The sequence below is a fragment of the Pagrus major genome, chromosome 7 (assembly GCF_040436345.1).
Source record: "Pagrus major chromosome 7, Pma_NU_1.0".
NCBI lineage: Eukaryota > Metazoa > Chordata > Actinopteri > Spariformes > Sparidae > Pagrus > Pagrus major.
The window spans coordinates 22,756,519-22,768,228 of record NC_133221.1 but is presented as its reverse complement, the minus strand read 5'-3'; the positions used below and the strand labels follow the sequence as shown (position 1 = coordinate 22,768,228).

At 41.4% G+C, this 11,710-nt stretch overlaps 1 protein-coding gene across 1 annotated transcript in view; it reads right to left on the bottom strand.

Moving 5' to 3' along the window:
* Positions 1 to 264: 264 nt before the first annotated feature.
* The window catches only part of sema3bl (sema domain, immunoglobulin domain (Ig), short basic domain, secreted, (semaphorin) 3bl), a 29,130-nt gene continuing 17,684 nt past the window's right edge, over positions 265 to 11,710 (bottom strand). Inside the window, exons 8-13 of the mRNA XM_073470782.1 lie at positions 7,194 to 7,425; positions 6,925 to 7,016; positions 6,548 to 6,589; positions 6,215 to 6,440; positions 3,833 to 3,963; positions 265 to 2,075 (exon numbers count right to left, since the gene is read on the bottom strand). Of these exons, the coding sequence (XP_073326883.1) occupies positions 1,563 to 2,075; positions 3,833 to 3,963; positions 6,215 to 6,440; positions 6,548 to 6,589; positions 6,925 to 7,016; positions 7,194 to 7,425 (1,236 nt within the window). The 3' untranslated portion in view covers positions 265 to 1,562. The remainder of the gene's footprint in view (positions 2,076 to 3,832; positions 3,964 to 6,214; positions 6,441 to 6,547; positions 6,590 to 6,924; positions 7,017 to 7,193; positions 7,426 to 11,710) is intronic.

Below are 11,710 nucleotides of genomic sequence, written 5' to 3'. Positions count from 1 at the left end.
AGCATGATGTTCATTTTGTAAATGATGGTCCCATTTAGAGTTAAATATAAACGATAAAGCAGAGTATGCTTTAGGGAACTTCTGGCTCCAAAAGAAACAAGATGGCAGTGGCCATAATGTCAAACTTGAGGCTCCATAATGGTGGTCCAAAAAAACCAATAGGTGATGTCACGGTGGGTTTACACTTGTTTTAGACGAAACAATTACTCATGTAATAAAAATGAATAACCAAAAAATTGGAAAATAATTCCCATTTGTGGGTCTACATGCTGGATTCATTTTAATGTCACAGACTTAGTTTTCATTGGGTTGACATGCATAACGATCCCCAAGGATGCAAATATCAGAGCTTGACTTCAGTCATTAGGTACATTCCCAGAGGTGTTGCGGTATGTACCCAACAGCATGAAAATAAGCCTCTGTGAAATATCCCTTTAAGGGTCGCTGAGGGGGGAATTTTGATCTGGAGCTGGTGTTTAATGGAACGTTTAACCCACAGCAGTAAAAACAAAGCAATGTGCCTTTAATCTGTTGAACCATCAACAGTCGTCTCATGGTAGCTTCCAGTTTGAGCTAGTTGAGCTTATGCTTTCAGTGTGATGGGTGAGTGGGATTTCAGTTTATGGTGGTGTGTGTGCATGTACACTGATCAGATACAGTGAGTGTCTAAGCTTGTGTGTATTAGCCATATGTGACTCTTATAAATACACTGCAAAGTCAGTTATGTCTTGAGCAGAAGTCACACATGAATATTTCATTAAAAAAACAAACATGCAGAGCAAGGCAAGAAACATGGCCCATTAAATACCAAGTTATAAATCCAGTGATTGCATTGTGTGAAATGTGACTGTGTCAGACTTGGATAGAAAGGGTAGTGAGAACTAAAGGAAAGGAAGTGTATGTGTCTTTGTGTGTCAGGGTGGCACTTTTTAATTTTGTAGTCCAAAGATATAGAGTATGTAGAAGTGATGGTCCTCTCTTTTGAAGCCCCAGTCTAAGAAAGCCAGCATGAACAGTTCAAAGAGTACATGAGGCTGTCTGTAAAATCAGTCCAAAAGCATGCATATGTTTCATAAATCTGAGGTTGTGAAGTTTTGAAGATTTTATGACTTGATGAAATGAAAGCGATGTCTGTCATTTCAGTATCAGTAAAAGTATACAAGAGCTTAAATGTGAGAGAGGGATGAGTTCTTGGATAGCATCCTGTGATTGTATCTGAAAGATTGTCTCTGGTCTCCTCTTTATTCAACATCGTTACATCAGGAACAGCCTGTACAGTTCAGTAGCAGTCTCTTTTGGCGCCGTCTTTCCAGACAACCCAACACTTCTGTATTTTCTGGGTCGTACCCAGAACCAACCCCTAACACCAGACCTAAAGATACACTGATTTTACAAAAATCCACTCTGTTACGATCAGCTGTGAGCTACCTCATTCTTACAAAGCCAAGTGCCAAAGTTTCAACCATCAGGAGTTGATGCTGGTTTTGACCCTTTTTGCTGCTAAATCAATCTTGTCCTGTAGTGGAATCTTTGTCCCTTTCTTTCTTTTATTTTCTCCCTCATTACTCTTCCCATGCGCTGAGATCCCTTGGCGTCCGGTTCCGTTCGCCGGAGCTCTTGCTGCGAGCCTTCCTGGCACTATCCTGCGCCTGGCGGTATTTCTCCACCATGCTCTTGTGTTTCCTCCTCAGCTTGTCGTTGCACCACATCCTCTCGCAGTACTCCTCCACATGTGGCAGGTTCGACGGCCCAATCAACTGCATGATATCCTTGAACCATGTGCGTGACTGGCCGATTTGGCTTGATGAGCCGCTCCTGCTGTAAGCGCTGCAAGGCATCCAGGCCCTGTAGCCTCCTGAGGACCGGTCTTTGAAGGAGTCAGAGAGACCGGCGTTGTCGCGTGCCATGAGCTCGTCCACAGTCTCCCCCTGGAGGACTTCGAGGGTGAGGCGGGCCAGGGTCTGTGTGAAGCCGTGCTCTCGGGAGCGACAGATGTACACGCCTTCATCCTGGCGGAAGAGACGACGAAACAGCAGACCCTGCTCTGTGGACATCACGCGATCGTCCAGCTTCACCTGAGTAAGGCAGAGGGAGTACATGTCACTTAACTTTCATATACTGACATTCACTTGAACTGTACTTTTAAAGTGATTATGTAGTCACTTCACATTTTTATTTTATATGTTCAAGCTGCTTAAATCAGTCAAACATTGCAGCATAGTTGTTAGCTTTGTTGCAAGTTAATTTTTTTTTAAATGTCCAATAATGATGAAAGTGAAATCTCCATGTCATTTTGATTATAGAGCAGTTCTAGGTGCTAAACAAATACTGTGAAAGTATCAAAATGCTAACCCACATAGAAATGCACAACGCTGGAATTTAGAAACTGTGCCTCTTTAAACAAGCTGTCAGAACTTCTGCATAGTTGTGATATCACAACTAATTTAAAACTAATCTCAAGAATATGCTCAGCACAGCCGTGCTTAAAAAACCCAAGCAGAGCTGATGAAGAAACAAGGTGGGCTGTGCCTGCTCTGGCCTGTAAGAGCTGACCAATCAGAGCAGGGGAAGAATATATCTGTTTTATTGCCTGTTTAAGGAGACGGGCAATAAAACGGAGCGTTCAGACAGAGGGTGAATAGCGGTGCTGCAGCAGTGGACAGTATGAGAAAAATTAGGTGTTTTTTGAGCGCTGAAGCATGTAAACATTTTCTAGTAGACACCCAAAATAAAAGTAGGAACCTAAAATGAGCATAATATGGGACCCTTAAATTAAAACAAAATGAATTGAAATTGATGCTTTTGCTTACACTTTGTGTATGTAGCAAATGGCTGCATGTTTTTTTTTCTGAATAAATAAGAAAGCTTTGAAAAAAAGGATTATTTTTTGATTATCTTTCAAATTTCTTTGTGGAAAAATCCCTGTGAAAATTGCACCTTCATTGTGTTGCTTTCAGGCCATTCATCTGGCTGATGTGAACAAACTATAAAAAATAATGTAATCCCCTCATAGCATGAGGAAAGAAAGAGGCTGAACGTGGCTCTTCGTACTGTTTTCTCAGCTTGAATTGCAACAGCAAGAATGTACCATGAAATCCAGTCACTGTTATTTTTAACCCTTTCTCTAGCTTTTTATTTCCTCTCATTCTCTTTTTCTTTCCTTACTTACCGCCAATTGTGGTCTCTCCTCTATTCATTCATACCTCATTTTTCTCAATCTATCTTCTCTACCTTGCCACTCCTCAGATTCTTTCCTTCTATGCCAACACAAACATGGAAGCCTCGTCAGCTGGAGTGGCAGCCAAATGTTTATTTGCTAGGAAACCGAGAAGGGTGGTAATGCCTTAATACTTGCGCGGCTGACCGAGGCACTCAGTTAAGTTAGAGAAACATACCCTCAAGCAAATGAATGATTACTGTGGGTGTGGGCAATCACAGCAACATAATTTCCTAAGTAGCACTTTGAAAGGACTTTGCAACACTGTGTTTAAGTCACAGTAAGCAGTAGACATCGAGTGGTACTTCAGCTTTCAGTGGCATGCAGTCAAGGTTTGAAAAGAATCCACTGTTTATCCAAGAGAACAGGCGCTTAAACGTTTTCCTTTGAAATATAACAGCTTAATTTCAACCATATGTCAAATGGCTGTCAAATGTGTCAACCACGTGCCAAATTCACACGCACATCTCACTTTAAAGAAAGTTACTCAGGCCACTGTTGGCTTGAGGCTTCATTCCTCCCATCATCCATCTCCAAGCTTCCCTACTTTCCTTCCATTACAGATATATTAGGATATGGTGGCATTTTATTACTTTGATTTACTTATCGTCTTACCTCTTCCTTGCGGTCATCACGCTGGACGAGCCAGGTAACAGAAGCTTGTGGAGAGCGAGGAACACACTCCAGGAAGGTGCTGTTGTTCTCTGTCGCATACACCACCCTGTCGTCATTCACATCAAACTCTTCTGGTTGAAAGAGAGATGGAATGAAAGGTTTTTAGTCTGCAGAGCACTGCAAAAGCTGAAATGATGTCAGTCTATAATAATGAATGGTCATTTGGAGACACAGTTAGTAAACCAGGCAGTATCTCTGCATAACTTGTGAGTTCATGTGAGGACACATTGAGGATAAATCTCTTTTGACAAAATAGTGAATGTCAGGATGATATTTAACTCTTAGGAGAGGAAACACATGCCTCTGTGGATTTGACTTTGTCAACAACTTGACACCTTGGCACAAAGAATCCTTGTAAAATGTGGCTTCATCCAAAGGCCCAGAGGTCACCTCAGCACCATAGCTACACTCAGGTGAGCAAACACACAACCAAAACATGCACACGCCCTTTCCCTGCCTCTCCACAGCCTTGTTTTCCCTTCTCCTCTTTGTCTGTCTTCACACTTGTTGTTTACCCTCACCTCATCCTCATTTGTTTTCCTTCTTTTTGTTTGTACTTGTCTCTCTCACACACACACCTTCCTATCTTTCATTCTTCCTATCCTCTTTCCTAGGTTGTTCAGGATCAGTGCCAAAAGATATGGAGATCTATTTATAACTTGTGCATGTCTGAGATTGTCTATGAACAGAAATGGCTCCCAAACCTAACGAGGTGTAAGATCTGGCGTAAAATAAGGTCAAGTTTGTGTTCCACATGCACTGAATGAGTAAATAGATGCGTGTTATTGAGGAGTTAACATATATCTTCTGTCTTATATGCTGTACAACATCAGTTTCACACAGCTTGATTAAAGTGGCCCACTTCGTGCCTCTTTGTCAGGATTTAAGCCTGAGAGTGTTTTTGTGGCAAGTTTGATTTGTACAAAGACTTACACTGACCCTTACACACACAAACACACACATACAACCTTAATTCAAACACAAGTTGGCACATGTCCAACAGCATCTTCCTCTGGACCTCAGGTGTTTACAGACTCATGTGCAGTATACACAAGAGTGGAGCCTCACTGGCTTTCTTCCTATCCACAGCTAAATAGTTTAGAGAGTGTAAGGAGACCACCGCCCTTGTTTTGACTGTACAAAGTGGTAATGCTTATCTAAAGTGTCCTGAGAGGTATGTGGAAAACGCTTACGAAGAGATACAAGAAACTAGAACATGACCTAAAAACTGTGACCATCTGCGTCAGACGTCCAGCTGATGGTCGCCCATATTTAGAAGCAATCAGTCAAATGTTTTTTTTTTGTATACTGGATTATTGAATCACTTGTACATAATTCAGCTTTCCTTCTGTATTTGATTTTCCTTTTCACTTCTAATAGTGGAGCAAATGAAGCGTCCTCAGCTGACACTTCCCAGCATTAACCATCATTTGAAGAGACAGTTTGATCACCTGTTTCTCAAAGGGAGAACTATTATGCTTTTCATTTGTTCCTTTCCTTCAGTATTTTTTATACATGTTCTTGTGCATGTAAAAGATCTTGAAAGATAAAAAGGTCAAAGTCCGCACCAACAGATGCTCCTCTCTCCCACAGGAAACACTGCTCCTGAAATGCCTCGTCAGTAGTCCTGCCTTTAATTCTGTGACTTTGGTGACACTACGTCAAATTTATACCTTGCAGCTAGTTTGGCATGTAAGAATTGATTAAGCACAGCTGCCATTTGTCATTTGCTGTGCTGGTTCAGTCAATAATTTCCCCTGCTAACATTCATGCTATTGCTTGTCCATGCTAATATCGATGCTATCACTAATCCATGCTAGTGGTGTTGATCTTGCTAGAACGGCAGTAAGGTTGCGATGGTAATAATTACATATGACTATTAACCACATCCCCATTCTCTGTTTCAGAAGGCACAGTGTGTCATTTTTGCCACAAGGGATCTCAAAACAAGTTCTGTGGGATCATGGGAGTTGTTGCCTTCATTGTTAAACAACCACCATTGCTGATGAAAATCTATCTACGTCACTGTTCTCTAAGACAATGTTCGGAAGTTTTATGTCACTATGTTCGAGTCACATTCGCTGATTTCCTTCCTCACTCTCTGATATGTCATCTGATGTTTCTGATGTTAAGTTATAACATCAGGTGACCAAATGAAACACTGTTACCTTGAGTAAAATTACAGATTTGATATCACTGGGTTTAAACATCGTTGGAAACATTTGGGATAATCTAAGTACACAACTCATCAAAATATAGAAAAAAGACATTTTTATGCAGAAATGTTACATATTGTATCTTTAAGTGAGAAGTGACTCTTACCACCCAGGTTCTGATCCAGACACTGCAGCACGGGGTTTCCATGCCTGATGTCCTGTCTGCGGAAGCGGCGTTTGCTGTTGGGCATGTATCGTGCGCACAGCGATCCATCCCAGGCACAGTAAGGGTCTCTGGCCAGGCAGCACTCAGCACAGGCCTTCCCATAAGTCTCACAGCGATGCAGCTTCACCTGCGCTACACCTGCTGGAGAGCCCACATACAGGGCTTGCTGTTTGAAATGATGAAGAGAAAAAAGAAAGTGAGGCATAATGAAGATAACAGTTGGGTTAATAGACATGAGCAATAAAGTTTATAATTACAGTCACATCAGCTTACCCTTTTCACTGATATGTCCATTGATGTAATTGGAGTTGGCACCTGCAATAATGAAAATAATTGACCTCAGATATTTCACAAAGTGGGAAAAGGCTTAGAGTAAAAGAAAAAAAGCCAAAGCAAATGTGATAGAGAGGAAATTAAAGAAGAGAATTATTCTTTAAAGATGAGGAGAAAAAAAAAGGTTAGGTTTTTGACAGAAGTTCTCTTTTAAGACATCGTTGTGGGTCTTTATCTGTCGACTACAAAGATTGTTTAAGTTAATGAAAGAAATGTTATTCATAATGGTGAATGGCAGCTTCTTTGATAATGCCTGAAAAATGATTAAGGAGGAACACCGAGAGAATAATTGAGACACCTGATAGGGTAAAACTTACTTTAAAGACTTGTAGCTCTTCCAGTGTGACTTCCTCAGTCTCCAGGCTGTTTCCACTGTGCAAAGCAATGACCTTCAACACTGTACCAACGTCTGAAAGACAAGCAAACAAATACAAACAGATTTCTCCATAGGGCTCAATAAAACTTCATCCTCAAGACAACAGACATATTCGCTGTTTGACCTCGAGCTAGTCGCAATCAGGCTCCTAATTTGTAGATGTAGATAATAACTTTCTGATTTTAGCCAAGCATGAAATCATACACATACCTGTGCCGATGAACATTACGTCATACTGCCCGTCCTCTGCCTCGACTCGGTCCACCACGATTTGTTTCAGCTTGTAAGGAATGTTGGCCTTTACGAGCACAGGTTGGCGCAGGGCGGGATACACCGGCCGCCACATCAACGGGTGGTTGCGGGCAAACTGCAGCACCGAATCAGGGAAGTCCTTTGTGCTGCCAAACTCTCTGCCTGGCTGGTTGATGATTTTACTTGGGCACTGAAGAGAGAGAGGAAGGGTGAGAAAGACATGAAGAGCAGAAGTCTTTTGTTAAAATCCTTGGCTGGCTAACTGATGATGCTACACTGGAAGATGGATGGAGGCAAACAGAAGCAAGCCTGAAGGAAGGGTTTAAAGCAAAATCCTGGCCATTTTCCACTTTCACTCTACATTCCCACCATTTTCCACCACTGGAGGTGTGCTCTTTAAAAGGAATTTAGGCCTAATTATGGTGTTAAAGTGTTCTCAAAGAACCCTCATTAGCACTTTTATTGTGCCTGAAAACTGTGGATGAAAGTTCACAACCGCTGAGGTAAAGTTATGTGTTTGGAAACAGCTCAGTAGAAGCAGAGCTTGTTGTTCATTAAAAATCCTCCTATTGGTGTCACTGTAGTAACGAAAAAAATAATGTGCTGATACTTGGCGGAGATACTGCATAACTGAAATAATTAAGACTGTTTAACACTGTCCAATTAAAGGCACTTATGCGAAACATATGACCTTTGGGTTTGCTCATGATTCAGATCAGCAATTCTTTGCAGAGGAGCCAGAGTCTTTGTCACGCACAGCTGCTTTTTTTGTGAGTCTTCACTGCAACCGTTTAACACAACGATTGGTAAGAAAATGTCAGCTGTTCTACTCAGCAGTAATTGGCTCTGTTGTCTCTGCTGGTGGCCAAAACCACCATTATTGAAAGCTTCATTTTCCTCCATTGAAAGCAGATTTAACCTCTTCAGAAAACAGCTATTCCCTCCGTAGTTCTCTGTGAACCTTTTTAAGAACCAGTTTGCTTTTCCACAGGCATGAGAGCCAACGTAGTGTCACATCATTCAGTCAGTGTATACGTCTCCAATTTCACAGTCAAAATATTCTGTTAATTCACCCGTGGATAAGTCAGAACATGCTACACTAACTCTGGTTTTAAAAAATAGCGGTCATATAAGTGGCTTTAGTTTGTCCTTGGTAAAGATAACCCTGTCCCTGTGTTGGTGCCACTCTGCAACCAGTGTTTTCCTGGCCCGGAGTCAGTTCTTTGGCTGTTGAAACTCAACTGATCCCAGAGTAGGCCCTGGCTCCGAACCAGCAACTGAACCGCCTTGGTTTAAAAGGACTATTAGACTGGGATCCCCTTCCTGTGATGATTAAAGGATGATGTAACCTGTACTTTTGTGCAATTAAGATCAACAACTGCAGCAATAGAGAGAAGGGCAGATTTCCTTTTTGCAGAGCTCCTGCTAAGGTTCACAAGACTTAAATCTACTGTTATTTGGCAAAAAAACACAAAAAAAGAACCATATTAAGGGTGGTTTTGGGGTTGATTTCAAGAGTCTTGTTGGAATTATACTGGGCGGCTGCACAATCAGATTAGCTACTCTGTGGTGAATGCTGATTTCACTTAAGCATACAAAAGAAAAGGGCAAGGAAGACAAATATATTACTTTGGAACAATCTGAGAGAGTCAGGAATAGGAATAATCCCAAAAAGCAAACAAACTGACAAACTGAACATTTCATGAACGGGGAGGTTGGGATCGCAAAGAGATGTGGACGAGAGACGCTCCACGCAGCAGCAGCAGCTGACTAAAATGAAAGCATATGTCACAGTCAGGAGCCTGAAAACTTCGCCAGAACTCATCAATTAAGGCTGAGGAAAGAGTAGAATTTAATTGAGATCGAGTCTCTTACACAGAGAAGATTCATGAGAGAGCAGTTATTCATTTGAACACTTGGTATTTGTGTAAATCTCATTCCCTGATATTGCTATACCAGACTGTTCTTCCATATGGTAGAAATATTGTTACTCCTGCTTATCACAACAGAAAGTGATCCCCACAATAGCTCTGTAATGGTCTGGATTCAATTTCAGAGGGAGGATCTGAACTGTGCAGGGACATTGGACTAAAACTGTACAATCTAATGATGTATAATATTACATTCCTCTGAGTATGATTTACTAAATGGCTTCCATTATAATTTATTCCAGAAGGTGTAGAATACGTGAGCAGATCCAAAATCAAATCTCCAACTTGCTAACTTCAAATGCTCCCAAAAAAACTGTTAACAATGAGACTTTTCACAACAAACAGGACATGACTTGTGATGTTGTGTTTAATTCCAGTGGTCCCTCCCAATTTCTCCTCAACTTTCACACATTTATGCACTTATACAGTACTTGAGCAGCTCCCAGTGCACATCCTTGATATGTCAGTTTTAAATAATGTTGAACTACTCCTCAGGACATTAAACCTAAACTGGAACAGCTCCAGAATCTAATGACAGCTCATCCAAACTTTGCTGCAGCAGGTCGACTGCTTTCCGTCTCCAACTGAGCGCCAAGTGAGAATAAATGAGAGGGAAGAAGTGAGAATATTTGGCAGACATCTATTCACGGCCATTATAACTGAGGACGTGAGTGTGTTGCATGCATGTGTGTTAAGTGTGCAGTGTGTAAGCTCTGTATCAGAGAAATTGTTCCATTTAAGCAAACAGACCCAGAGGAGAGTGAGACTATCTCAGGTTCGCATCCTGGAAAATTACTTTCCACAGTTCTATATCAGCCTCTCTGATTGTGGTTTACTTAAATGCAATCTGAAAGAAAGATGCTTGAGATCCCCAAATATAAGTTCATTGTCATGGCTTTGGTTTTCAGTTTAGCTCTCATGTGTCTTATAGGGACTTTCCACTTCCTGTCTTTGTCTCTTTACTGCCCCTTTTCTGTGTATACCTGTGCTTCATTCGTTAAATAGTCACTGCATATTTAAGCCTGTGTTTTTCCCTTAGTCTTCGTCAGTTCGTCTGTTTCCCCACGTCAATGCTGCATGTCTTGCATTCTCTGTTGTCCGGATATATTTCCTCCTGCTGTTTTTTGTCCTCATTTTGCTCCTTGCGTGTCCTCAGTGTTCCCCGTCCGTTGCGTTTTAAGTTTTTTCTTGGATTCTGTTTTGCTGCCTATTTGTCTCCAACCATTTATTGCCTGCATTTGGATTTTTTTTGGATACCGCTTTTGTAAATAAAGCTTGCTTTTGGTTTCCAACTTGCGTGCCTCACTGTCTGCACTTGGGTCCTCACATTTTGCAAACCCTAACATTCAATGTCAACCTGAGAATCCAGTTTGGGTTACAATTTAAAATACAGCCTGCAATTTACAGTTTAATGTTGTTGTGCTGCGTAACAGCAGGCAATTCTTTTCTCCTCTGTCTGGGCCCCGTAGTGGCAATAAGGCCAGAGGTTTGTGCCTAGAATGCCTATGCCTAGATCCTGCCCAGACTGCTACCTTGAAACTACCTGAAGGAGCTGTATGTGTTAAAACAAATGTCCAAATGAGTTGGGCCAGACATTAAACAGACTTTACCCTGTCAGCTCCCTTGTACAAAGTCTGTGTAATGTCCGATTGAACCCATGCATGAACGAGCAGGTCATTGTCTGTAGAATACACAGCCAGCAAGTGGGGATGTTGATGATGCTGCACGGAGTGAAGATGCTTTGTACTCTTTTATGCTTGACTGTACATCGCTTTCCACTCTTTTATTTTTATTGTGGATACATCCAAATACATGTAGTATAATGCAAAACCAGTTATCATTACGGATGAGTCCTCCTCTTGCTGCACACTCTACACAGGAGCCACCAATGGCCTAAACCAAACTGAGTATTTCCACTAGGTGGAATGCATCTGACACGGACAAGTTCCTGTTGTGTGCTACTCTGTGGACATTGTTCGGAGTTCATATGAGAAAAAAGGCTCAAGTGCTGTATCCCTGAAAACCCTTCAAAATGACCAAAACAGATCAAGACCTGACGGAGGAGGAGGAGATTGGGGAAAAGTACAGTAAATGTATCCTGTAATATCCTATTTTAAACCAAAGTGAGCAGTTGACAGTCCCTCAACAGATAGGGCTGGATAGATGACTTCTGACTCAATTTGGTGAAAAAAAACACATGAAGTTCAACATCTCAAGCATTTATTATTTAAAAACTGGCACTTAAATGTATGACACTAAGATAACAGTGCAGGCAGGAGTCAGAAAAGTATGCAGATGATACTCTGATTGATACGCTGATGTGACAGCATAATATATCATGGCTGATTTAAAACAGGCCATACAAGTGATTTTACTGTCAGAAATTAATCCAAGAGAAACACCCAGGCAAATTAAATTCTGTGTGGATCATCAAGGATAAAATGTGTCTGGTAGCGACTCAAAAGCTCCATATTTTAGCATCAAACATGAGGCTTTTGTGCTGTCACTGTGGATGACAGAGACAGGCAGATAATACATCACAAA